This window comes from Lissotriton helveticus, chromosome 11 (genome assembly GCF_964261635.1).
Source record: "Lissotriton helveticus chromosome 11, aLisHel1.1, whole genome shotgun sequence".
Taxonomy (NCBI): Eukaryota; Metazoa; Chordata; class Amphibia; order Caudata; family Salamandridae; genus Lissotriton; species Lissotriton helveticus.
In genome coordinates, this window is record NC_136072.1 from 1,065,080,236 (window position 1) to 1,065,107,708 (window position 27,473).

General features: G+C 47.2%; 1 protein-coding gene across 2 annotated transcripts in view; it reads left to right on the plus strand.

Annotated features, from left to right (window-relative positions):
• The first annotated feature begins 15,520 nt into the window (after positions 1-15,520).
• Positions 15,521-27,473, plus strand: part of KMT5A (lysine methyltransferase 5A) — a 77,445-nt gene continuing 65,492 nt past the window's right edge. Inside the window, exons 1-2 of one of the 2 annotated variants that reach the window (XM_078667612.1) lie at positions 15,521-15,539; positions 23,012-23,109. In XM_078667612.1, coding sequence (XP_078523738.1) covers positions 23,020-23,109 — 90 coding nt within the window. In that variant the 5' untranslated portion in view covers positions 15,521-15,539; positions 23,012-23,019. Of the gene's footprint in view, positions 15,540-15,634; positions 15,770-23,011; positions 23,110-27,473 lie in introns of those variants that run through there. The other variant, XM_078667611.1, reaches the window with a different exon arrangement.

Consider the following 27,473-nt stretch of genomic DNA (forward strand, 5'->3'; position numbering starts at 1 on the left):
ATTTAACATTACTTGCTGGTATTTTTTCATTACCTCATCAGAAGGAGCCCCTGTAAAAGGTTCCATCGGGAATTCCTCACTAGGCCACCCAATGGCAATTTTACATTCTGTCCACAAATCTACGGGAACTACGATATCGAAAAACCCATCCAGATCTTTCCACAGGCATTTTTGTACCTTCACAAACCTTTCTACCTGTCTGTACCAATCTACAGGCTTTTCTCGTAATTTCAGGAAGTCATTGGTAAAGGACACAATATCCTGTCGGGACCACGGAACATGCACATACTTTCCACCTGGCACTTCTCGCATAGGATATAATTTTTCTGTCTTGTCTGCTTCCTTTAAGACGAACTCGGAAGCCATCTGCTTTGATTTAATTTCCTCCTTTTTCTTTGCCCACCTGGCTTTCCATTTTTAGGTCTCGCCTGTCGATGCGCATGCGCATCGAGCTTGCGAGCCTATTGCGGCTTAAACAACTTTTAACTAAGAAGCAAGGAATCGTGGCGATTCCTTGCAGTGCCCGTGACTTTTAAGCTCAATGCGCATGTGCATTGAGCTTAAAAGCGCGTGCACAGCCGCAATCGCCGTCAGCCGCATTCCTCCGACACCTTTTGAAGTGAAGCTTAGCTTCACTTCAAAGGCCCGGCTTCTTAACACCCACATGCCGCTCTCCCCGCTCTGCCCCCTCCCCTGCCCGCCTTGTGCATTTCTCCCGACTGACTGTCTGCTCTCTGTGCTATCTTGGCCCGGCTTCTTAACACCCACATGCCGCTCTCCCCGCTCCGCCCCCTCCCCTGCCCGCCTTGTTTCTTTTCCTTTTTATTCCACCCCTCTCTCCTTCCTTTTCCATCTGCCTTACCCTGCTAGCGGCCCCTCATCCGTCACATGCTGCCCTGTCACCCCTCTCCCCTGCCTCTGCTCCGTGCAGATTTTACCCCTGCGTTCCATCTCTCATGGCCCGTGATGCTGTGATGCGTCCCTGACTCACTCTCAGACTTCACAGAGACTGTTAGGTTTCTTTGATTGTAAAGGGGATTGTTGGGGGGCGGGGTGTTTGCAGATGACAGAGGCGCTTACACTGCCGTCTAGTGAAATAGATGGCTTCCACGCCATGTCAAATCTCCCATTCGGCTCCGCGGTCCCTTTATAATCTTACATTTCCGATATGTGGCAGTCTTCTCTCATTCTGCCTGCATTGCTCTTTTTATTCCACCCCTCTCTCCTTCCTTTTCCATCTGCCTTACCCTGCTAGCGGCCCCTCATCCGTCACATGCTGCCCTGTCACCCCTCTCCCCTGCCTCTGCTCCGTGCAGATTTTACCCCTGCGTTCCGTCTCTCATGGCCCGTGATGCTGTGATGCGTCCCTGACTCACTCTCAGACTTCACAGAGACTGTTAGGTTTCTTTGATTGTAAAGGGGATTGTTGGGGGGCGGGGTGTTTGCAGATGACAGAGGCGCTTACACTGCCGTCTAGTGAAATAGATGGCTTCCACGCCATGTCAAATCTCCCATTCGGCTCCGCGGTCCCTTTATAATCTTACATTTCCGATATGTGGCAGTCTTCTCTCATTCTGCCTGCATTGCTCTTAGGTCTCTTGGAGTGGCGCTACTGCTACAGCAAGAGGTTTGCTTGGGGGCAGGAACGTGGCGGGACTGGGAGATGATGCTGGTTTTACTCCTGACTACCGAGGTTCAACAAAAATCTTTACATTTTTGGCAGATCGCCTCATTTGCTCGTGCATGTAAACGTGAATGTAACATGCATGTTTGCTAATTGCACGTTCACCTCTGGAGCTTCTTGGCGCTGAATAACCGAGGTTTACTGTTACCCGCCGCAGTGATACTCATTTTATGTTTCATGTAAATATGTCATTTAAAAGCACTTGTATTTTTTACTGTCCCAATCACGCGTACACCCCTCCGTTTTGTGTAATCTAATTCACAGCACTGCGCTGCGCCAGATATACAGGGACGTGTCTGTAGAGCTCTGTTTGTCACTGCAACAAGATCTACGCTGTGTCGGTCAGGGGGTTTGCTGCAGAGGCAGTCTTCTGAGGAACTGCCTCAGTTGTGTGATCCTGGGCAACTCGCTCTGTATCACTGCGTTCAGATCGGCATTCATCAAAGTGAAGCAAACCAAAGCCAGTGCCTACCATTGTGTGAAAATAGGACAGTGTGTAATCTTATTTCAAGCAAAAGTCATACATCTCAGGATGCGCTCACAATCCCTAAGTTATCACAAATTCAACACCCTGCAAGTGGAATGTGTTAATTTGTGTGCGTGTGAATTCGAGATCCTACATTTTTTAATTAAATAGTGGAAAGTATGAGGTCCTAGAACAATGCCCTTGAGGGACCCCTCTGCCACACCCTGAAAACGCCCATTATTATATGTGCACACATGTTGGTTCTATGAGAGCAGTTACTTCACAGCCTTAAGGCCACACTCCATGTGACATCCCTTTTATGCACCATATGAACATGACCTGCACTTGCTTAATTCTTAGATGTTTGTATTTAGCCCCTATGCAGAGGGTTGAGGCGATGAGGAAGGTCACGTGCCCAGTAGATGTCCCAAGATCGTGAAGACAGGTTGTCTTTTATTCTGAACCCTCTCAGATGTATGCATGACCTTAACATATGCATGTTCTTTCATATGCCTGGCCCTAAGATGTCCTCAGACATGCCTGACCATAACATACTGTGAACAGAATATGAATGTACTTACATATTTTCTCAGAGATGTCAGATGCTCTTGGGTGGTGTGCCTACATGTACGCAAGAGCGTGTGTTGCTTTGACTAAAAAAAAACAAGCACTGGTGTTGCCAATAGGTCTCGCAGTAGGAAAGTTGGAGCTATTGGTTTTGTACATGACAAAGCCCTTTATGTTTTTAAAATTAAAACAAAAATAAAAGGCATTGCTATTTGAAATTGTAATAGCTCCAACTTTCCTACTGCGAGACCTATTGGCAACCCTTCACCCTCAACCTCTCACTCACCCTCACTCACCCTCACTCACCCTCAACACCTCAGCCTCACCCTCACTCACCCTCACCCTCACTCACCCTCAACCCCTCACACTCACTCACCCTCACCCTCACTCACCCTCAACTCCTCACCCTCAACTCCTCACCCTCACTCACCCTCACCCTCACCCTCACTCACCCTCAACCCCTCACCCTCACCCTCAAACCTTCACCCTCAACCCCTCACTCACCCTCACTCTCACTCACCCTCACTCAGCCTCAACTACTCTCACTCACCCTCAACCCCTCACCCTAACTCACCCTCACCCTCACTCACCCTCAACACCTCACTCACCCTCACCCTCACTCACCCTCAACACCTCACCCTCAACCTCAACCCCTCACCCTCACTCACCCTCACCCTCACTCACCCTCACCCTCACTCACCCTCAACCCCTCACCCTCACTCACCCTCACCCACCCTCACCCTCACTCACCCTCAACCCCTCACCCTCACACAGTGCAATAGGTCTCAGACCATTTCAGTTAGAGCTTTAAGAAATGTTTATGGCTTTTTTTATTTGTAATTCTTTAGCATTGGCTACAGGAAACAAAAATGCTAAACATTTACAAAAAACCCCCATAAACAATTCTAAAAGCACTAACTCTAATGGTGCGAGACCTATTGCATTTCCAATGCTTGTTCTAATTCGCCCCATTTTTGCAACAGGTTTACTAACTCTTTGATCTGTACCTTTTTCCCTGACACATTCATATTTTCTAAATCTTTGTCTGAGAACTCTGCTCTGTAGGGTTTTTGCAACGATTTAGATTTCCCAATATCTATTCCCATACTAGCCGCGGTGTCCACTAATTTCTCATGGAAGACTCTGGTATTACGGGTGATACTCTTACAGATAAACAGCAGTTCTTCCTCAGAAAAGGTATTTAGTCTGTCTAACCCCACATTTCCAGCCATTAGTTCTTCCAATTCTATTCTTAATTTGTAAATATCTAATGGTTTTGACTGGGGATTTGGTTTCTCTAATTCTCGACTCCATCTCTCGATTTCTTCAGGAGTCACTACGGTGGAACTTCTAGTACCAGAAGCTGACTCAATCTGCACTTCTCCTGAACAGAAAGGAGTGTTCTTCTTTCTTGAACCCTTTTCTGGTTCCCTTATCAGTAAATCCATCAAGGAAATCACAGACTCACATTCACTTTCCTGATCATCTACAATAAGGGGTTCTTTTCTCGGCTGCACTACTGCTGGGGTAATAATTGGAGTCTTGGGACACCCCTGTTTATCCCCATACAAAGGAACAACCGTTCCAATAGTTACTGGAATTGTCAAAGCTTCAGGACTGGTATTTAATTGGGAAATCTTCTGAATTAATTCTGTTCTCTGTTTAGCTATAGCCTCTCGCTCTCTTTCCTGCAGTATTCTTTCCAGGCTTATTTCAGGTACTATTTGCGGAGTCAGGGTCGGGGCAGTTGAATGCGTCATACTAGGTCCCTCACCATAATTAGGTTTCATGAATGGATTTCCTGTGCTTAAAGGTCTCGGCATCTCCGGATAAGGAGGTATTTGACAGCCGTCTCTGACATTTACAGGTCTAGGCCTCTCCTGGTAAGGAGGTCTCAGGCAAGCATCCCCTACACTAGAGGATCGGGTCCTTCATTATAAGGACGTGGATTTTTCATGAACAAGTCATCCAACAAATCGTCATCTAAATCCCCACTGGTCACCCAATGTTTGGTCTTTTCTGTCTTTTTCCCTCCCACAGGTTCTTCTAGTGTCATCATAGGATACAGTCCTTCTACTATCATATTCTGTCTCCACTGTTTCATTCTTTTTTCTCGGGTTTCGGGTTTCACTTTAGGATACCATTTGGTCAAACCTTTATCCATTTGGGGCTTGTCCCTCTCAAAAGCCTCTATCTCCCATTCCTCTAAGGCCTCGTACTGTGTCAGTCTGGGCCTGGGATGCAAATCATTCATTCGGGTTCTCAAGTTGAATAGAATTTTGCTATTAAATGTACCATCTAATGGAAATGCCAAAATTCCGTCATTCTTTGTGTATTCCACCCAATTTTCCAACCATACAGAAGAGTGGTACCCTTTATCAAACATCATAAAAGATGCGGTGGTGGGATGACAACTCCTTCTCTAGTTTTTTTTTTTTTTTTTAAAACCTTTATTGTACAGAGAAGGCTCCCAAATACGGGCCTACAACCCAGCGGGCCGGCCACCACAAATAAGGGACATAGTCAACAATACAGAAACGCATACAGAATATCACAACAAAACATACAGGAAATAAGGGCTAAAAGCCATATAGCAACCAGCAAGGACAGGATACGAGAAGGTTGATTTTCTAATATATAGAAACGGGTACAACAGGATAATAAACAGATAGGAAGTCTCGGAGGGCCGTGGTGGGCCGCGAACAGCCGCGGTAAAAGATACAGGAGAACTCAGTAATGATAAACACCTATCGGTAAAGGCAGAAGATGAGTCGCACCAGAAAAACAGTGGCAACCGCCGTCCAACGCCACCCACCACAATAAGAACGTATCATATCAAACAGAGTCGAAAAAAGCTTATCAAATAAAGCCCTCCGTCACACAACCCAGGGAATAAGGAAAAAAAAAAACCACGAGAGGGGGGGAGGAAGGGAGGAAAAAGAGGGAGAAGGGGACAAAAGACGAAAGGAAGAACGCCACCTCAAGCACGCGCCCCATGGCAAACGAGGCCGGAAACCACAAATCGGTATACAGAACCGGTAGTAACCAGAGCAAAATTAAATAGTGAGCCAGAGTCACAGTAAGACCAAATGGCCAGCGCATCAATAACAACCCACCCAGGGGGACACATGCTGAGACCGCGTCCCGAAAAAGAGGACACACAAGAGCCATAGAACCAAAAAATAAGAAAAATGAGGGGGGAAAAGACCCCCAAAGAAATGACAGACCCCCCCCCCACCCCGCAAGCCCACCCTGCACCCCTGCAGAAGGCTATGGCCCACCCCCCAGCAGCGTGCCTGTCGCCCTAATCAGAACCCGAAATATAGAAGAGCTGAAGCAAGATAGAACCATAAAGACAAAAAAGGGGGGGAAAAGAAGGAATAGGAGAGAAAAGAACACGGGAGAGGGCCATATAACAGAATCATCGGCTCCCACCCTCCCGTCCGAAACATCAGTGTCCACGGGAAGACAAAGAATCGAAGGATACAGACCAGGAATACGACAAAAATCCGACATGGTCATACCGTACTAATCGATCATCCAAGCATTGCAATACAACAGTCCACAAAGGCAAGATCTTCTCATCCCTGTCCTTTTCTTTCCAAATCTGTAGCAGTCCGCCTCACGAAGAACCAGACCACAAGGAACAGGAGGCAGAGAACAGGGAGGTCAAACTTCAATCCACATAAGATGTTCCGTGCACCACTCGAATGATCCGGAGCAGTCAGAAACCATGGTACACAATGCAGGCACAGTTCCGAAGATGATCTGAGGAAAGTCGACCCAGCGGAGTCAGCACAGGATCTGCGATCGGCCATTCGAGGAGATGAAGAACAGGAAGAACCACCAAGACCGGCCCGGACAGGACCCGGCCCACCGACCCACAGCACAGGAGAGGACACATCACGATGGAGGGCAGCGGAACTCCGCACATCAGCAGAAACGGCAGCCACCGGGTCCAAAATTTCAGGGATAGAACCAGCCGCACCTAGCAGCGACGTAGCCGCACACGCCGGGGGGGGCTCAAACGGCCCAGCGAAACGAGCCTCATCCAGGTTAACAGCGGGTGCGGCCACAGGAGTACCCCAGGAGCGCAGGGCGGCGAGGATGTCCGCAAGTGTAGGAACACCTTTACAGTATCCGGTTTCTGTGCCACATCGTGGACCACCGCCGCCCATCTCGGCCCGGCTGAGATATACAGGGTCGGCCGCCATCTTGGAAGCCCGGCGGGGTCGCAGCGATCCCCGACCCCCGACCGGGCCACAGCAAGGCAAACGGAATTCAGTCAACACCAGCAGAGGCCCGTCCAGAGCAGGAAGGGGGGCCACCAGAAGAAGGAGGATCGCCGGCCCCCCAATGCCGCCGGCCCCGTTCTCCGAGTCCGGGCGGAGGCACTCAAAATGGCCGGACCGGAGAACAAAGGGGGGGACAAGCCACAATTACGGTCAGTCCCGTCAACAGAAGGCAGCGCCTCCAACCCAGGCCGCGGGACCGCCTGATCAAACCAGAAAGCCGCGACCGGCCTCTCTGCACAACCGCCTCGTCGGCCGAGCCCACTGCGCCATCAAGGGCCGGCCACAGCGTAGCGCTCCGTCCGGGCGCCGCCAAGGAGACTCAGGCCAGTCCGCTCCGGAGGTCCCGAAGCGAGCGAAGGCACAGTTCCGGAACCACGGCACCCAGAGACAACCGGAACAGACGGTAAGTGTCTATAAATCGCCGTAGATCCACAGCTTAGCAGAAATTGTCTTCCCGGGGCAGGAGAAAGGCAGGATTTATGTTTCGAACAGGAAAGTTGACGGAGCCGAGCTAAAGCGCGGCCATCTCGGACGCGAGCTTGGCTCCTCCCTCCCCTTCTCTAGTTTTGATAGGCTTGTCTCTTTTGAAATAATTTTTCACCTTGCTTATTAAAGTCATTTTCCTCTTGTTTCCGTACATAATGTCGTATCTATTACTTTTCCACTTATCTTTTCCAAACCCTAGATACCTTGGTTCGGGTCTAGTCTCCGGAGTATACGTATGCCACATATACCTTTCCGCAAGCGATTCTGTTTACAAAATCACTTCCAATCCAAATGCGACTTTTATTTTTCAACAACCAATCAACACTGTGGTTGCAAAATTCTCTGACCAATGGGTGCGCGGCCTTTTCGGGAGACAAGTTCTCGCGCTTCTGCGCTCACCCCTCCTTTACAATATTAGCTCCGCTACACACCAGCTGTCTCTACCAATCCCAGCGCGGCACAGAGTGACGTCAGAGCAGCTCCGCAACTGACTCCCTCCTTTACAAGGCAACGGAAACTTGATTTCTTTTTTAAAGTGCAAGTGCTTTATTTAATTTACAAGGTAAAAACATTTGCCACTGTACTCGAGTGTCTAAAAAGAAAAGATTTGTTTCACTGCAAGTAAACCTCTTCTGTCTACTTTTCAAATACTACGAGTAGATCTCTTCTGCCTACCCTTCACTCAAGCATTAGAGAACCTGCTACTTCTTTGACTCATCCACTCTTTCCGGGATATATACTAAGTCAAAAGTTTCACTAGTGAACTCCTTTGCTATCAATCAAGCTTAGACAAAACCTGCTACTCCTTCTGTGTGACCCTTACTAGGTTATATCACAATGGAAGTTTTGCCAGCGAACTCTTTGCTACCATTTATTCAATCACACATTCAGAAAATCCTAATTAGTGCTTCCAGTTCTACCTAAGCTGCACCAATTTTCCTCTAGCAAGTGACCTCTCTACGGCGTGGATTCTCCTCACCACCCGTTATTCAATTTCCCCGGGGATTCCAGACAAACATATAACAGTCACTAACGAGTAATATTAGTACATTTATTAATATAACAGCAAGAAAAACAATTTAAAACATTTCATATTTTTCAAAGCAATAAAACATTTGTAATTCGTTTAGCAGCAAAAATTTCACAATTTAGCAGCAAATAACCTAACTACCTATCCTAACTAGTCCCAAACCATCCTCTGGCTACCAGAAAAATACTGATAGAGCGCGCAGGTCACCCGACTATTTATTTACCATATACGTATCGGGCCCATAGAAATTCGATTTTACCATAATCATAAGTCAGGTAACCTTACGCTCTACTACCAGTATCCCAGTTCCTTCCTATTTCATTTCCAGTGTACCCGACTTACCACTCCACTGCTACGGGTACCCAATGACCACACTCGATCAGGGAGCTAGCTGTAAAGAAAGGCAGACACCGCTATACCTTTTTATATTCTATTTGTACTTTTATAATAACCACAAACTCAGGAAGTTTTGAAAACCTTTATCTAATTTTCATCAGATTCATTGAACATTAGGTTTACAGCTAATAAACTGTCAATAACCAAGATTAAAAAGAGCACTTATCCATATAGGAAATAAATCAAGCCAACCATTTAGAATTCTAAAGGAAAGGTAAAAATAGGGAATATGCTATTAAACAGTTTCAGAGTTCGGACCTAATCGAAAATGACTAAAGGACGGGAAAATAAGGAGCATGCTAGAATAACAATCATAAAGTATGACCTTTCCAATTGGCAAATGCGGAAAGCATGGAAATTCAAATATGCAAGAGTATGACTTTATTAAAGCAAAAGAAAGGAAAATATAGGAGATGCAGAGTAGACTTTCAGCACTATATTTACCTAGTATGGTGTGAAGACTAACCCTGGCCACGGGTCAGTTAAGGACGGGAGGAACCCCAAGGAAGGACAGTCGCTAGTAGGCCAGCAGATGCAGATTGGACACCCCAGGACATGACAGGAAACCCAGATTAGGATTAGGACAGGACCACCAAGGAAAGACCAACACCCGCAGTTCGGTAGCAACGCCTGCGCTACACCCTCTCTGCAGCTATCCGTCAGGACCCCAAATGGGTTATCTCCAGCAAAGTGCTCCGCCAGCACTTAAGGTTCTCAAACCCCCCCACCCCGCTCCGGTTTGTGGGAATTACGTACGGACAGAGTGCTCCGCAGCCCTCTGTATCAGTCACCTATTGAGTGCATTGGGTCAGTGACAGGTCAGCTATTCGGACAATTTCTCTAGCTAAACCTAGGCTAGTTATACTGTTTTCGGGTCAGTGTACCACCCCCCAAATGTTGCAAGTGTAAGAATCCCCAATTTCGATTGGTCCACAAGTAGGATAGGTCAACACACTAACCACATTTCACTTTTACAAGACTTCACTAGCATACTCTGGGACCGCCTATTGAATTTGGGGTTCCCATTGCATAAATCTTAATGTTACAATAGCGCATCTATGAATTATGATACATTTAGAACAGTTCAGCTTCTTCTGCTAGGCGAATGTGCATCTTCCCAGGCACATCTTGGCCGGGACTTCGGGTTGGCAGGGTTTCAATGCCACCGGCAGAAGACTGTCATGCGCAGAAGGGCTGTTCAATATGGAATTGCGAGTGTTCCTCAGGCCCCTAAGAATGCGATACATGAAAAGTAAGCGAAAACAATTTAGAAATACAAGAAAAAATGAATACACTGTATACCATGAATAGCTACTCTATACCCCTTACTTCATAATACCTATAGCGTTATGATTAGTGCGTAACAAGTACCTTTGCAATAGCAGCTTTGCAAGCACGGAGCATATGAGGAGACAAAGCGGCCATATTAGCAGTATTGCACATGAGCAAACTTTTCCCACCAGAACTGCAAGTGCGTGACATCACATGATTATGACCGACGCATGCGCAGACTAAATTCCCGCCAAGCAGCGGCCATTTTAATAGCAAGCGTTATTACTGTTTAGTACACATATGCAAGCGTCTCTGGGAGACCCCCGTGTAGTGTAAAAGTGCAATATTAGTAAGACAAACATTTTGATTAGATTTATTACCACTATTCGAGGTTCATGAGTACAAGCAAGTCACGTAACGTGCGAACCCTTGCTCCATCACAGCCACGACCCTCCAGGGCTGTGGCGGGATTCCGCATGTTACCAGCTAGGGTCTGGCTACCCGTCTGTTGCACCGCCAGTAGTCTCCGGTCCCGGGAACACTCTTCTCTCCGTTGCAGACTCCTCTTCTTGCGTCGAAGTTTCCAAGCTGCTCCAAAGTGAAATTGCGATGGTCTCCACGAGCTGTTTCTCCTGCTCCGACTCCACTACCTCTGAGGGTCCTCACGAGAACACCGCTTCTTCGGCGTCTTCCGCTTTAATCCTCATTAGGTCAGCTGATCCCCTCACGCAACCAGGAAGTGCCATTGTCTTAAAGGCGCAGTGCTCCTCAGAAAGCGTCTGCGAATACAGAAGGGGAGATGGAGAGAGGTACGGGGAAAATGTTCCGCTGTCGGGCCATCACGTAAGTTTCATCATGTTCCTCTTCCTCACATATATATATATATATATATATATATATATATATATATATATATATATATATATATATATATATATGTATATATATATATATATATATATATATATGTTGAATCACAATAATAAATGCTGTAAAATTAAATAAAACAAAATGTTGTATTTAAAATAAATCATAAACTCAACTGGTCTGCCTTATGGTATTTGTATATCATAAACGTATTGTTTGTTATATGCAGATTTTGGAGAAGTGCTTATGTTATTTTGTTAAATCTATCTTTTCCTGGATTCTTCTCCAAATATATTTAGCTACTCAGGGACCCTCTGTATATTTTTGCAGCACCTCATGTGGTCCATTTAAATAATTCTTCACTACAATGTAAACTTTTTCAAAAGGTTCCTATGGGGGTAGAAAGAGTTGGCACCACTCCCTTTTCCGGACCTAGTCATAAAAGTGGTGTATGGTTATTAATATGCTGGCAGGTAAAGTCCACATATTCATTTTTTTCTTCTATGTATAGTCCATACAATATATAACATAACATGAAATAACGATAAATTCAAAGAATGATGTGTAAACGAATGTTATTGTACACAGCATCTGTCTCATTTTCCCTGAGATGGAAAAAGGATGTGGGGTAACTGCAATAACTGCTGACTGTGGAAGTGGGGGATTAGGTTTGATTCTCGGCACCCGCTCTACAGGCAGATTTACAAGACCCCTGCACCACCAGTACGTCACTTTTTGTGACGTGCTGGTGGCGTATCTTACTGCCCCATATTTACAAGGACAGGAGATTCTTGTCCTTGTAAATATGGCCCCTTTACACGCAGCACTTTGCGTAAAAGGGGCGTTCCATGGGTGTTGCTGTGGGTGTTCCCACGCAACACCCATGGAACGAGATACATTTCCAGATTTACGAGGATTCGTAAATCTGGAAATGCGTGTATGCAGGGGAGGTGTAGGGAGGCGCAACGATTAGAAACGTTTAATTTCTCCTCATTTTTCCTCTTTCAATGCATGCTAAATGCCTGTAGTGATTGTTTCTCCTGCCTGCACAAAAACTATCTCCCCACAACGCAGGCATCCTTGCACCATGGTGGCAGGGTGACAGTGCATGGCTGCAATTTGTGAGCCAGGGGAAGCACAGAGATGCGACATATTGTTGTAAATATGTTGTGTCCCTGTGCTTTGAAAGTGAGTCAGTGTAGCGCACAATCACTCCATATTCCCATGCCTACAAACTATTAATGCGTCCTTGTGTAATGTAATTGGTGCTTATACCTTCGGGTGGAGTATGTGCTCTATAACACTGCAAAACGAGCATTTGTAATGTATTCAGGCTTGCATTTGTGAAAATTAGAGCTATTGGCGTTGTAAATTGCAATGTTTTTGACTGATTTTTAGGGCTCGGGCCTACGTCACACTGCGTAGCAGTGTGGGCGGAGCCCAAGAGTCCTTTAGTTAGCGTCTCCGAAAAGCTACCTAACAAATTCCTGGCTGCTCGTGATTTTTTGTCCTTTTTTTTGCCAGCTGCATTCTGATTGGCCTTCTCGTGCGTGTGTTTTCGGAAGAGAGCACGCAATAGGCCATAGGCGGTAGAGTAGCTCCGCCTATTGCATATTCCGTGCGGACACATGCAGCAGAAGGGCATATTTCTTCAATTATCGCGACTGTCAGGGCCCACGGTAATTGAAGACAGATGCTGGGCGCGCGTGCACCAGTCTCGAGTTTTTAGGGCTCGGGGCTACGGGCGCGCACCACTGCTCGTTTCAGAAGGACTGGTTTCTGCTTCCTTTCATGTGTCAGTGTGACGGCCGCAGTATCGTCTATGTCCTGCTTGTTTAAACAACAGTCCGACCCTGAAAGTTTTCCAAATATGTGTCTCGGGTCATTATTTCATTCCTCCTAGACCCATCCATGCTGTATATATGTTACTAAACGTTGTAAGGCACATAGACAGTGCACTCAGCGCTACGGCATCCAAAGAGCACACACGGAATCTGTTTATCGGGCACGTTTCTATCAGACTGCAGCTCAAAGCACATTTCCTGACTGGGAATCCATTGTACTGCAATTCTATGACCAGTTCCTCCTCAGTCGCCTCTCTGCATGTGCCAGGATACGGGCGAGAAAAGTGCCAACCCAGTGAGTTAATGTTCAACTCGCTACAGTCATAGGTGTATGGGATGGGGAAAGAGATGGATCGCGCCGACACTCCCTGCACTCCAGACTATTTAGCCATGCATGTAGTTCCTTGTAAGTTTCCTTGTCTAATTAGCTGCAGAGCTGCTCCGTCTTCATCCCGTGATGCCTCGCCGTCATAGGGAAAAGGAGGGCTGGCCTGTCGCCGACCATGATGGAGCAGCGCTTGATTGTGCTACAAGATGTCCCGTGGACTTATTTCAGACTGTTTTGAGTAACATTCAACTTTGGGCCGCATACACATCTCATGCCGCCTGTCGCTCTACACTCTAGGAGGGACCGCAGGCAATTTGAGTGCCGACCTGAAGGGCCTACGCGTCTGTTACAGTAGGAAGTTGCCAGATGACTTTGTGAGTGCAGAGTGTGTGTGAGTGCAGAGTGTGTGTGAGTGCAGAGTGTGTGTGAGTGCAGAGTGTAAGTGCAGAGTGTGAGTACAGCGTGTGAGTGAGTGCAGCATGTTAGTGAGTGCAGAGTGTGAGTGCAGAGTGTGAGCGAGTACAGAGTGTGAGAGAGTGCAGAGTGTGAGTGAGTGCAGAGTGTGAGTGAGTGCAGAGTGTGAGAGTGCAGAGTCAGAGTGCAGATTCAGAGTGCAGAGTGCAGATTCAGAGTGCAGAGTGTAGATTCAGAGTGAAGAGTGCAGAGTGCATATTCATAGTGCATATTCATAGTGCAGATTCAGAGTGCAGATTCAGAGTGCAGTTTCAGAGTGCAGACTCAGAGTTCAGTTTCAGAGTGCAGAATCAGAGTGCAGAATCAGAGTGCAGAGTGCAGATTCAGAGTGAGTGCAGAATGAGTGCAGAGTGCAGAGTGAGTGCATAGTGAGAGTGAGTGCAGAGTGAATGCAGAATGAGTGCAGAGTGAGAGTGAGTGCAGAGTGAATGCAGAATGAGTGCAGAGTGAGAGTGAGTGCAGAGTGTGAGTGAGTGCAGAATGAGTGCAGAGTGTGAGTGAGTGCAGAATGAGTGCAGAATAAGTGAAGAGTGAGAGTGAGTGCAGAATAACTGCAGAGTGAGTTTAGACTAAGTGCAGAATGACTTCAGAGTGAGAGCGCAGGATAAGACCACACACATAAGACCACACACATAAGACTACACACATAAAACCACATACATAAAACCACACACATAAGACCACACACATAAGACCACACACACAAACACCACTCTCACCACCACACACACCACCACACACACCACCACACACTCACCACCACACACTCACCACCACACACGCAATCACACACACACACACACCACCAGACATCAGTGCACGTTTTCACCAGGCACACACACCTCCAGCCGTCTGTGCACGCTTTTACCAGGCACACAGACCACCAGCCATCAGTGCACGCTTCCACCAAGCACACACACCTCCAGCCGGCAGTGCAAGCTTCCACCAAGCACACACACCACCAGTCATCAGTGCACAATTTCTACAGGCACACACACCACCAGCCATCAGTGCACATATCAATTGTTAACGCATCCACAATTAACTATTGTAGCAATCGCAGTATGGTGCACCTTACTTTTAAACATATTCATCTAAAGCGCAGCATGCCACCATTGCTACAATTCCAATCCAACCCACATAATTCCCCTACACACCACATGCATACACTCCATAAAACATGGCTAAAAGACATTGCCATTTACAATGCTATTAGCTCTAACTCAAATAAATCCGAGACCTATTGCATTTCTAATGCTTGTTTTTGTTCGCAGTGTGGTAATCATTTAGCAAGACAAGCATCTGCAATACAATAGCTCTCGCATTTCCGCGAGTTTGAGCTTTTTGGCATTGTAAATGACAATGCCTGTAATTTCTGTTTTGGTATTTAAAATAAAAATAAAAGGCATTGTCATATACAATGCCAATAGTCCAAACTCGCGTAAATGCGAGACCGATTGGATTGCAAATGCTTGTTTCTTGTAGTTCTGACTTCTGCGTTCCCACGTGCTGGATTATCTACGCTCTTAACACGGATATCCTATTCCACGTCTCCGTCCAGACGTGGAGCGCGAGGCAACTGTCACTATGCAAAAACCAAAGCCGCTGGCTTTGTTGAAGGTTAAATCCATTGCAACGTATTTCCACGCGCTGCATAGGTATTTCCTCTACGTCATACTATTCAGAGACATCCTTCTTCAACCATGGCAACCGAGTCTGTTGTCCTACGTTCATCACCAACAACCAATCAGAAGCGGAATGGGGATTTGAAAAGGCACGCGGAGAGTTAAAGGGCTAGCGAGACCCGGAGGGCGTTAACCTTATGGAGAGGTGAGATTAGTCACTGCCTATAACCAACCACAATTTTAAATAAACCTTGAAAGGCAGGGGCAACGGCCAATAATAACCGAGATGGTCGGTCTAATGAAAAATCGAGTGGCGGCTTGCGTTTGGTACATTTAAAGGGACCGCGTCACTTTACTTTCTGTTCAGCTTTTCTTGTCAACTTCCCTGGCCGGTTACCCACGTCTGCTGCTAGCGCTAAACTATCATGGCCAAAGGTATTTACGCGTGTTGTGGGGTGGGTTGAAGGATTTTGGGTACTCGATGCAGGTCCTTAAGTTGTAATAAGAGTCGGTACACTGTTCCCCAAAAGAGGACGGTGCCTAAAGTGTGCGAAGTCCACGCAGTTTATTAATTGCTTTTGTTGCATTGCGCTGCCACTCGTAAGCGTGTTTTTTAATACCTGCGGGAATTTCACGAACCGAGTTGATTCATTAATCGATTACGTGTCCCTACAAATGGTTTATTATCGAGTGGGGCGCCATAGCCCGATCCTGGCATTTCGTGTAACCGTATTTTGTGTTTTTTTTTGTTGTTGTTTTTTTTTTGCCTGAATGTGCAGTTTAAAATCGAAACCACGAGTCCCAGAATGCAACCTTCCGTTGCTAAAAACGTTGGACTGATGGAATATATTCTTGACAACTGCCGCACCCCGAAAAGCACAAACCTAGGAACCTTACACGCGAAACCGATGTTGCCCAGTCAGCGGGGAACGAGTTCCTCCAACCCGCCTAAGAAATTAATGCTGAGGACCTTACATGCGAGCATAGAAAACTTTTTGTCCAGTAGCTGTGCAGAGCACGCCGTCTAGTTTAGGATTAGAATGTTTGCGCGAGTCTCTGTTCTGCGAAGCAGCGCCCTCCTATCAGTTGCTTCATCCCAGTGTAGTCCCGCCTTCTCGAATCGTTTAAAGGACCATCTAGTGGACGGGGAATAACAGTTCCAGCCTTCAAACTTGCATTAATAGGATTGCTTTAATTTCTTTCATGGCATATGTATAGAGCGTAGGTTGCTACTTTTGGGTCCCCCCCCCCCCCCAACACCCCCTCTAAAAAAAATCAGGCTGTGGGTGTGCGTCCTGGGGTTTTTTGGGACTTCCCAGTTAGAGCTTTGATATTGTAAAGTTCTTGCATGCATGTTTGTTTTTGACATTTGTTTTTGTGAGGAAATGTTGCAAAGTTGGTGGTAAGTATTTGTGGACCTCCCATTCACACATGAATGCTGTCAGGGCGAATGTCCCAGTGCAGTAAGTAGTTTGCAACAGTGTAGATGTCGCTAGCTTCTTACTAGTGTTAATGGCCACCAGATTTAGAGATGTAATGTGATCTTTCCACATTTTAATATAACAACATTGGAAAAATGCCTGATGACCAAGCAAGCCATTGTCACCTGCTATTTCAGATGTTTGCCTCAACGGTAAAAAGAAGTTGGCCTATAATTCTCGCCATGCAAGAAGCTAAATAGTCAAGACTCGCATAAGGTATCCAACTATTAAGCAGTAGGGTGCTGTACAGTATTAGGGCCGAGGGTACCATGCATAGAAGAGTTATTGCAGCGATTGTTTACCTCCTCTTGGGTGTTTAAGCTTGTGGCAGGTATGAGAGTACATTCTGGGAGAAGGCTTGTGTGATAACTCTGATTTTACTTGATGTCAACTGAGTCACACGTGTTTTTTTTTTTTGGTCACATCCGGTGAATTAATAAACACATACGAGAGGTGATAGGCGTGGTTAGCTGAATAAAAATGGGCATTCCAAGAGGGCAGCAAAGCATCTGGAACAAGCATGTAAAACGTTTGAACTGACATTAAGAGATTCTGCATAATGCTAACCAAGGGGCTTCTGAAATAAAATCTTAGTGCAGTTGTCATCCAATCTTAGTTTTCAGATACCCATATCGAGGCAGGCTTGAATTTAAGTTGAGTGCTTAATTAAAGTTTGAGTTTCCTGTTTAGGGACATTTAAAAGAAAAAAAAACGTGTGACATCAAATTATCCATAGCTATACTCGGTGAGTTTATTCATAACTGAGTCCTTTGGCAGTGTCTCCAAGTGTCATGTCATTGCTACCATAGGTGTGTAGTAGAGTTGTATTCACTTTACCTTCCATCTGACTGCCCATTATGAGTCTGTCACTTGATGTGTTCTATGTAATGCCTCTTTTAGAAATATTCAAAAATAGTTAACTCCCACTACTCCACACCACTCATTTGTAGCCATGCTGAACAGCAGCCACACTGGTGTACAACATGGTTAAAACACATTGCCAAAGCCATTAGCTCTAGCAGAGGCGAGACCTATTGGCTTTGCCAGTTATTTTTATAGTCTGGCTAGATAGTGCAGCTGCTGCCAGACGTCTATGTGATCATCACTAGAGGGGCTTTGGCTCCACCCACATGTTGGGAGCCAGGAGGGTATGCTTTGATTGGCAAACTGAGTGCTTCTACAAACAAGCATTTACAATGCAACGGTCTCGCCTTTGAAAAAGTTAGAGCTATTGGCATTGCAAATGACATTTTTATTTATGTGTTGGTTTTGAAAACAGATAAATAAATGGCACTGTCATTTACAATGCCAATAGCTTAATCTCTCGCAAATGCCACTCAGTATCCCACACACATACATACCTACAGAGTCACACACAGAGCCACACACACACACATACAGAGCCACAGACCCACACACACACACACTTCATCCACCCACTAAGTCCATCCACCTAGTCACCACTCAACTCCATTCATCCACTGACTCCATCCACCCAACCACACCTTGTCAGGGGTAGTAAGCAGAGCGACAAGTACACAGGTGCCCACCCATTGGAAGTGGCCTTGAATTGTGCACTGTGACAGCCTGGCAGACGGGGCTCTCGACAGCTTGCTGCCCACTGTGAGGGGGACTTGCCCTGAGGTACAGCAGAGGCGCACGCCGCGTGGGCAGGATGTGTTTACATGACCTCTTTCCCTCCACTACCCCCACCCAGCCCCCACCGCTCGCTGGGGTGGGCCCTGCGTCTCCACGGCTCCAACAGCGGGTGGTTTGTCTCCCGACAGCTCCTTCCGGAACGGGGCCCTTTCCCACAAAATATGTTTAACTCGAAACTTAAACTAAGGACTGGCAAAGGACGAAGGATATAAAGGAGAGAAGAAGAAAGAGGGAGCGAAGAAGAATAAAGGAGGGAAAGGGAAGAGGGGGTGCGCGGCAGAGAAAGGAGGCGCTAAAGGGAAGGGGTAAGATGGAAGGGAAAGAGAGAAAGCCAAGTGATGATTCAGAGAGAGAGAGAATAAAGAGAGAAAACCGAAGCAAGAAAGGGGGCGGGCGAGAGAGACTAAACGAAGAGAGGAGCTAGAGAAAGAGGGTTAAGAGACTGGAAGAGGCACAGAGTTTATACAGAGGAGATGAGGAAAGTAAAAGAGGGAGAGAGTTAGAAAGGCAGAGACAGGGGTGGAGGAGTGAATGGGGGAAGAAGAGTGTAGCAGAGGGGTGTCAGCGAGTGAAAGGGATACAGAAACAATCAGAAAGAGGGTCTGACCAAGACAGACAGAAGAGAGAAAACGTTAGAGAGAGGGGGAATAAAAGCAGTGCAGGTGGGAACGGGATACAGGGTGTGAGAGGGAAGGAACAGGGAAGAAAGGTGGAGGCGGGAGAGGGAGGATAATTAGCGAGGAGAGGAATGATTAACCTGAAGGAGAGAAAGAGAGGATACCTTTGGGGGAAAGTATTGCTATAGCGCCCAAGGAGGCGCGTGGGGCGCACATGAGGCTAGGTGGGCACTGTTGGGGGCTTCGCTGCCTTTCGTGAGAAGGAGGCAGAGAAAAGGTGGAGTCACTGAAGGAGGCACGGGCAGACATTAGCAACAGGTTAATAACTACATTTAATTTGACATAGCATAAAATGGCGCACGGGTGGCCTCGAAGCGCCTAAAAAGAAACAGCGAGGCCAAAAACTAAAGAAGAGTCATAAAAACGGAGGACGTCAGTGGGGAGCTCAGGTTCCCTTCTGAGTCCCCGTAACCCTGGCACAGATGCCTCTGCCCTCTCCGCGGATACCCACCTTCAGGAAAGGGTGTCAGCAGCACTGCCACACGCACAGACACAAAGTCACGGAGCATCTGGCCCGCCAGATCACCATTTCATCCCTTTCCTTACTGCGCCAGTTTATATCATTCCTTCGGTATAGTGCCACGTGCAGCCGGGAGCTGCATCGCGGCACTTGAGTGTAGCGGTGCCAGCCTAGAATATGCAGAGACGTATTCCGAACGGAGAAGGGTCCCTCACCTGTCCTCGGAGGGTGGGGGTCGTCTGGTTCTGCCCAGTCCTTGACATATGGTCGCGCTGTGCCCTGCCACCCTGCACAGCCCGCGCTCCCGGATCCTGTGCCCGGGCTCCGCTTGGTGTGCACAGTCCTGGTTTGTGCAGCAGCGGGAGCCAGGGAAAGGGGAGGAGAGGAAGAGGAGGAGGGTGGATGTTGAGGGGAAAGAGAGGTCTCGGCTCCAGCCCAAGAAATTCGGGCCAATCTGCAGTCGCCAGAGCCGGGTGTGGGCCAGTGCCAGGGCCCAGCGGATGCCAAGCCCGCCGAGGAGGACGTGCAGGGAGAGACTGAAGGGGGAGGGAGGGCGGCCGATCCAGACTGGGGGGAGGAGAGCCACCGACCCCGGGACAGGGAGGGGAGGAGGGCTGCCGATCCCAGGACACAGAGCGAGACTGGGGAGGACGAGTTGCTGCCGATCCCGGGGGGGGGGGCGGCAGGCAGCACACCGAACGAGGGAGCAGGGCAAGGGGCAGCAAGCACAACGAACGCGGCGGGGGGGGGGCAGGACAGCAAGCACTCACCCGAGGACTTCTTCCGGCGGCGGGGGAAATGGAAACCAAAAGCGCAGGCAAAAAAAAAGTAAACGCCCACCTCCGAATGACGGAGAGCAAAGGGGCAGAGAGGGAAAAAAATGCCGGAACGCCCACGAATCGCCTCGCACAATGACTGACAGATCTCTCTTCCAATGGCTAGACTCCATTTATGGAGCTAGCCAATGGAAGAGAGGCGGGACTAAACAACATACTGTTCTAACATAAGATTTCGCCTGCGCGAACGCTGCTGCGCAGAGGATCGCCAGGCGAAACCTTAAAAGGGGCTTGCCTGCCACCCTAATGTGATCATTTTGTTTATTTATCCAGCTGCCAGAGCTTGTACTTTCAGGGGGAAGACACATGACACTGGAATGCTGTAAAGGTGTCTTACATAAGAAGATAATGTCATTTTTCTCTGGCAAAAGCACAGATATGGAGGGCAGTCGTTAAACCTACATGGATTTTAAGGTCTGGCTTGACAGTGCAGCTGTCACCTGACCTTTTAACCTACACCAATACTATTCTACAGTGTTTTTTTTTTTTTTACACACACATCTCTTCCCATGCTGTTTACTTGTAATGCTTCACATTACCATACAACATTCCAAAGCCATATCTATTGGCATTGTCAATGCTTGTAAACCTAGTTTCAGCTTCTCAAGCCTTCTCCCAATGTTCTGCTTTCAGTGGAATGCTGCCTAGTGCCTACAGGCTATCAGTTTCCAATGGCATACATTTTCAATGGGCTATTTACTTCGGTATCTACTTGTTAATAATTTGTATTCGAGGTGATAACAACTGTATTGTTTACCCATGACCTCGTGAGGGTAGCTTACTGCATATCTTGCTATGTTCATTTTGACGTAATGCTTGTCTTTTGGTGCCACTTCGACCAGGCCTCTGTGGAATTGCTGCCGGTCACTGCCGTTTATATATTGCTCTTATGTTTGTCCTTTTATGTCGCTGCTGCTCCGGAAATACAACTGTTATTAATGCGAATGTTTATATTGAAAGTTCTGCGGCCAGTCAAACAGTGTACATGCATGTCACAAGGCCTTCCCCCTGCTTCGTCTCACTGGTCGGGCTACTGCTCCTCCATGGCAACCACAGAGGCGCGTGTTGTCACCTCGTGCCTTTATACTTAAAACCCTGCCGTTTCACTTGAAAGTCACCGAGGGCACGTGCTACTCAACCATGCATCGAGAGCACGTGCTACTGAACTATGCATACCCCAGTGCAAGCCCCGCTGCATGCCACAGAAGCGCGTGTTGCTCCCCATGCACGTCACACTGCCAGCTCAACTGTTTTCCTTGCACGTTGCTGACCTGGACCTGGCCGTAAAAGCTCCAAGTTTTTTAGCGTTACTGATATAGCTGTCATAAATTGAGACGACCTAGAGTTCAGCACTGACTGTTGCGCACCTCCCTGCAGGACTTGTCTTCACTGAGTAAGTGCTTCACAAGACCATGAAGCCCCTTACCCACCCCAACCCCCCTATAACTTGAGGCCCTGTTTATTCTCCACCCCCACCCCGTGAACCAGTGTTGTATTACATGCCCTTACACTTTGACTGCACCAGTCTGACAGAGCCTTCCCTTCTAATGGGTCGGGTTGTGCTGTGCACCCTCAGTGGAGGCTCTGTTTCCCCGTGCAGGCACAGCTGGGCTACGGCTCTCCTTGGCCCTGGCTCTCCCTGGCCCTGGCTCTCCCATGCTCCTGCCTGCCCCCAGCCCCTCGTGCACGCTTGCTCGGGCCCCTCGCGGGCTCTGCTTGGAGCCGCAGCGGGGTCTTCTCGGCCGGCAGTCTGTGAGCCGCCAGGGTGGGCTCTGCTGCTGGGCGAGCGTCTTTGCGCCGAGGCTGACCTCTCCCTCCCTGCTAGGGCCTTCGCCCAGCAGCGCCCCCACCTTTCCTCTGCCCTCTTCTTAGCTGCTCAGGGGCTGTGCCAGGCCTGTCTGCTGGGTAGGAGCCCCGGGTCTGTATGAGTGCGCAGGCCCAGCTCCTGCCCCCCGCACGCCTCTTGTAGGCCTGTCCCTGGCCCCCGTGCCCAGGGCTCGGCCCTCTCCCCGGCTGCGCAGGCTCTCAGTGGGAGAGTGAAGCCCGGCCCCTCCGCTGGGCCGCCCCTCGGCTCTCCGTGAATGGGAGGCTCCGCCCCCTCGCCCCCCTCTTGGCTGGGCCTTGGCCCTTCACTCTGGTGACCATGGCCCGACCCCCTGCCTCCCCGCGCTGAGCCTCACCCCCTCTCTGCCCGGCCGGGCCCTGGGCAGGGCCTGTGCTTGTGGGGCGCGCCCCCTCCTGAGCTGGGCAGGGCCTGGCTCCCCTCCCTCCCTCCCGGCTGGGGCCTAGCTCCCAGCGCCCCGTGTGCCGAGGCTCAGCCCTCTGCTGGGCAGGGCTCTGGCTGGCTCCCAGCAGCCTCCGTGCAGGCCCTGCCGTCGGAGAGGCTCGGCCCCTCGCTGCTGGGCAGGGCCCTGATTTCAGGCCACTTCTTGGCTGCGGCTGCCGAGTCTCAGTCCCTTTAAACATGGCCGCCCTGTGCGCTGGGTGAGGTGGCACTGAATGAATTGAAGAGCGCTGTTCTGCTTCACCCTTCCTAAATCACACGAAACATTTCTGTTCTCCAGGGAAGAAAATGTCGAAATCCAAGGAAGGAAAAACGGAAGAAGTGTCAGAGAGCCAGAGAGGAGGAGGCACGAATGAGAACCACCCGAAAATGAAAGGGGTCAGCTTTCTTTTAATAACTTTTACATGTGTATTATGTCTGTTCCAGTACCACATGCATGACGCTCACAGCACCCACAAACACTCTATTTCCCACCATTATTCATGTTTACGTGTTACTCAGACCTGAAATGAAGCTTACACTTTTACATTGGTTGACCTCGCTTTTTCGCATTTATATTTCAACTTTAAAGTACTTGCTATCTTTTACCATCCTAATCTATGGTGTGTACTCCTATTGGGGCCGCAGAGTATAATCGGATATAAATCCTATATCCAAACATCTACACAACACTATCCATGCTAGATCGTATAAACAAATGTCCACATAATATTAGCAAAGTCGTCAGCACTACCAGACGGTGCATATTTTTATAAAATTTAAGCAGCTCAGTCCCTGCTCCCAGGCAGCAGCACGTTTATGTTTACAGAGTCAGCAAAAATGGAATGCATGAACCACAAGGGTGGCTGAAGTCATATAGTGAAGCATGATAAATAGTTTGCAATTATGCCCAAAATAAAATCCAGTTCCAATTATTGTTCATAACTGCTGGCAGTATTAATGTAGACTTTCGAAAGCATGGAAGGTGTATTTCCGTGAGAAATTTCTCGAAGGTACCCACTGCAGCGCTCGATAGGATACACCGCTTGCTGTCAGCCATAGCAATGCATAATACCAAAGCCTGTTGTCTTAATAGAACACATTAAAACTAGTAGAAAACACTGGGGATGTTATGCTTAACTGCCTAGAACTTGTAATGCCGATTTGGATGCTATCTTTGTTTAAACCACTTTCCCGATTTACACCATCAATACTGTTTATTTTGTGAGTAACTGTTTTAGACTATTCAACAATATTTCGAGCCTATTGTAACCGACCTGGATATAGCGCGGCTTTCCTAACGTACTTAAAAAAAAAAAAAAAATCATATGATGCTTTCTCTCTGGTATCAGTTTGCCTTGAAGTTGATATAATGAGATATCCCATGCATAAAGATATTTGTTTTGCTCCTAGCTAAAGCATCTTTTTGAAAACCTTTGACCGCAAAATCCAGAACATTTAGAAAATGTATATCTTTCCTAAAAGGGCCGGGGGCAAGGGCAGATCGGGCGAATATTTTATTTAGAACCAATGTTCTTCAGCACTGTGGGGCACCATTGGCATTCTCAAGGTTCATAAAGGCAATATGTGTCTTACAATTCATAGTGTCTGCAAATAGAGGCTTGGACATAAAGCATTCTTTGCGGCCGGACATTTTGGCATTGAGTATATGTCGGGTGAAACTTGATTCTAAAATGTAATTTATTGCACATACCTCCTCTACGTGTGAGTTTGGGGTTGTGAATTTCAACAAAACAGTAGTGCGTTGATTTTATTTGGCATCCGGAGGGGAGGCTAAGCTGCTTCAAGACACAGATGCTATTGTCAGCAGGAAAATGCTATTGTCAAGATCGGTTGCGCCCAGCTTGTGCCCCCACGCGTCTGCATTTTTCAGGTGGACAGTGTGTCCCTGAGCATATTGAGGCGTCACATAAGATGCAGCACTGGCAAAGTGGATGGCTCTCGCTTGCTCCTTCCTTTATTTGCATCCTCTTTCCTTTTTGTTCAGGCAAGACAAACTCCTTATTATCTAAGACGCCACAAGGGTTTCTATGATGAAGTTTCAACTCTGACCCCACCTTCTTTTCCTCCCAGAATTGTTAGCTTTTTTAGTGATGGAAATCATAAGTGGTTTAGCAGTGAGTCTTCAGTTGTGCTAGGAAACCCACATACCCTTCTTTTGCTCGAGGCAAAAGACAGAGTGCCTTGAGTAGATTTTGGTTATTCCCTTTTGGCCCTTTTACTGTGTGGAAGATTAAGGCTGCAAGGTTAACGATTAGGGTTTCTATGCCCATGGAGTGCCATGTCTATACATGCACCCTTGAGCCTCTTTGACATAAAATGCCCCTATATGAGGTGCCATGTAGGAAAACACCTCGAAGTCTGAGACTGGGTCTTCACATCGAAAGGTGAGACTTCCCCCCCCCCCCCCCAAGAGTGTGCATCCTGTGTGGCTTCTGACTGATGTCCCAGTTTAGGAATGTGTATTCATATCAATCACATGCTGCTTTATGTCCTCTTCAGACTACTCTGAGGCACTGGAATTATACAGTGATTCACAAAATATAGCAACATTTTAAAGCCATTTGTGTTCCGCCATCTTCCATCCGCCACTCGTTTCACATTTTCAAGCTGATTTTATGGCTGGAAGAGAAGCAAAGCTTCTTGAGTCCTTCATGCACCCATCACATACTAAGATCAATCCATTGTCTTTAGTCCATGGACTGCCTACAAAAACATGCAAATTGGAGGTAAAAACTTTTATTTGTTGGTTGGTTGAAGGGAGACTTTCTCCTGAACGTGCGCTCATGTAAACCGCTCTCGTTTACAGGCAGGTCCTCAAAACATAGGTGATGCTACCCATCTGAAAATCCATGATACATTAGGCTCCTGGAATAAATAAAAAGTCTAACCCTATCCAGACACCATTTGGGAATAGTACTACAACTAAACACTCACCTACCAAAAACAGCAAAATAGTAATACTCCTCGGGGTAATTGAGTTACAAAGGAGCACCTCTCACACATCTGTACTACATTATCAATTGAAAAATAATTCAACTAACTTAAGCAACAGTGTATATCCAGAGTGTATTGTGCTCGAATATTTGATTTTTGTGGCAATAATCTAATCTCTATATTGTGTTTTTTTTGTTTCCTACCGCAATACAACTGTTTTTTATTTCTATATATTTTCTGCCTTATCAAATAAGGTCAGAAGTTAACACACATTTGCGAAATAGACAAAGGTACTGCCTACCTACAAAAAGGGCACATGGTCCAACTAGTGAAATTTAAACCACTATATAGGGGCAGGTAATACATCGATGCTAGGGTACGAAAAAGATGAGGACCAAGCAAACAAGAACTAGGACAACAGATCATTCTAAATTTAGAGGGGCTAACTCCAGCTCTAGGTTAGGGTACATTTTCTGTGGACTGGTGAAATTATCACAAAGGCTTATTTAAGTGGATGTACTGTTGGAATTTTTTTTTTTTAAATAAATGTTTTAATTTGTATGGTGTTCTGAAAAACACTGTGCAAGTACATCTTTTGCGCTGAAGGCTAAGAGCATCGTACAACATGACAACTTTGAATCCAATCGGCAGTGGTACAAATAATTTGTGGCATAGCCATCACTAAACAATGTCTGTAATAAGTACAATCATATGGTATACATTGGGGGATGGGGGGTGTATTTCGCCTCTCATCACTCCCGAGTCCCTCAGTCTTGGTTGGGGTTCTTCCTTCTTACTCTTTATTTCAAGCTAATAGTGTGAGAAAGTGCCATCTTTCATGCATGTATATGCCCCCACTTTTTGCTGATGTGCTTTGACGGAGTGTGCCCTGGGCTCCTGCCAACCAGGGCCTGTGTTCCTTCCCTAAAACTGTGTTGAAACTAAAACCCAATTGGCAATCTCTGGCCACCTGTCAGCCCCTAGTAAATGGTATCCAGGGCATGGTGACCAGGGAAGACCCCTAAGAGCTGCAGCACTTTTTGTGCCACCCTTGGGGGCCCTGTACCCTGACACCCGCACACTGCCTTTTCAGGTTGAGTGCCTAAGTACAGAACTAAACAGTCGATATGGCACACATCCCTGTGTGAATTGGTGGTAGGTGCACAGCACTTTTAGTCAAGGGTGTAGTTGATGTTTATTCAGGAAGGGTGCACTCGAGGGTGGTGTGACCGTCACACACCATGGAATATCAATTGAATAGTGTAAGCAAAAGATTTGCATTTACATCCCCTCATGGAGGCACTCCGGGTAGTTCATAGAAATGAATCTATATGTTGAATTCAAAGGATAAGTTTATTCCAAATGTTTTCCAAATTCGTGGAGTATTTTACTCCCTTTAAACAGTTTGTAGATATTGTCAACATATCATTACAGCGAAACCATAAATCTCCAATGCATTTCGGGCTGTCCGCCCTTTGTCAAGGAGAGGTGGATGGTACGCGCCGTGGCGGTCAGGAAAGATAACGCGACGGTCTGGTTAACTCGTCGCGTTATCTTTCCTGACCGCCACGGCGCGTACCATCCACCTCTCCTTGACAAAGGGCGGACAGCCCGAAATGCATTGGAGATTTATGGTTTCGCTGTAATGATATGTTGACAATATCTACAAACTGTTTAAAGGGAGTAAAATACTCCACGAATTTGGAAAACATTTGGAATAAACTTATCCTTTGAATTCAACATATAGATTCATTTCTATGAACTACCCGGAGTGCCTCCATGAGGGGATGTAAATGCAAATCTTT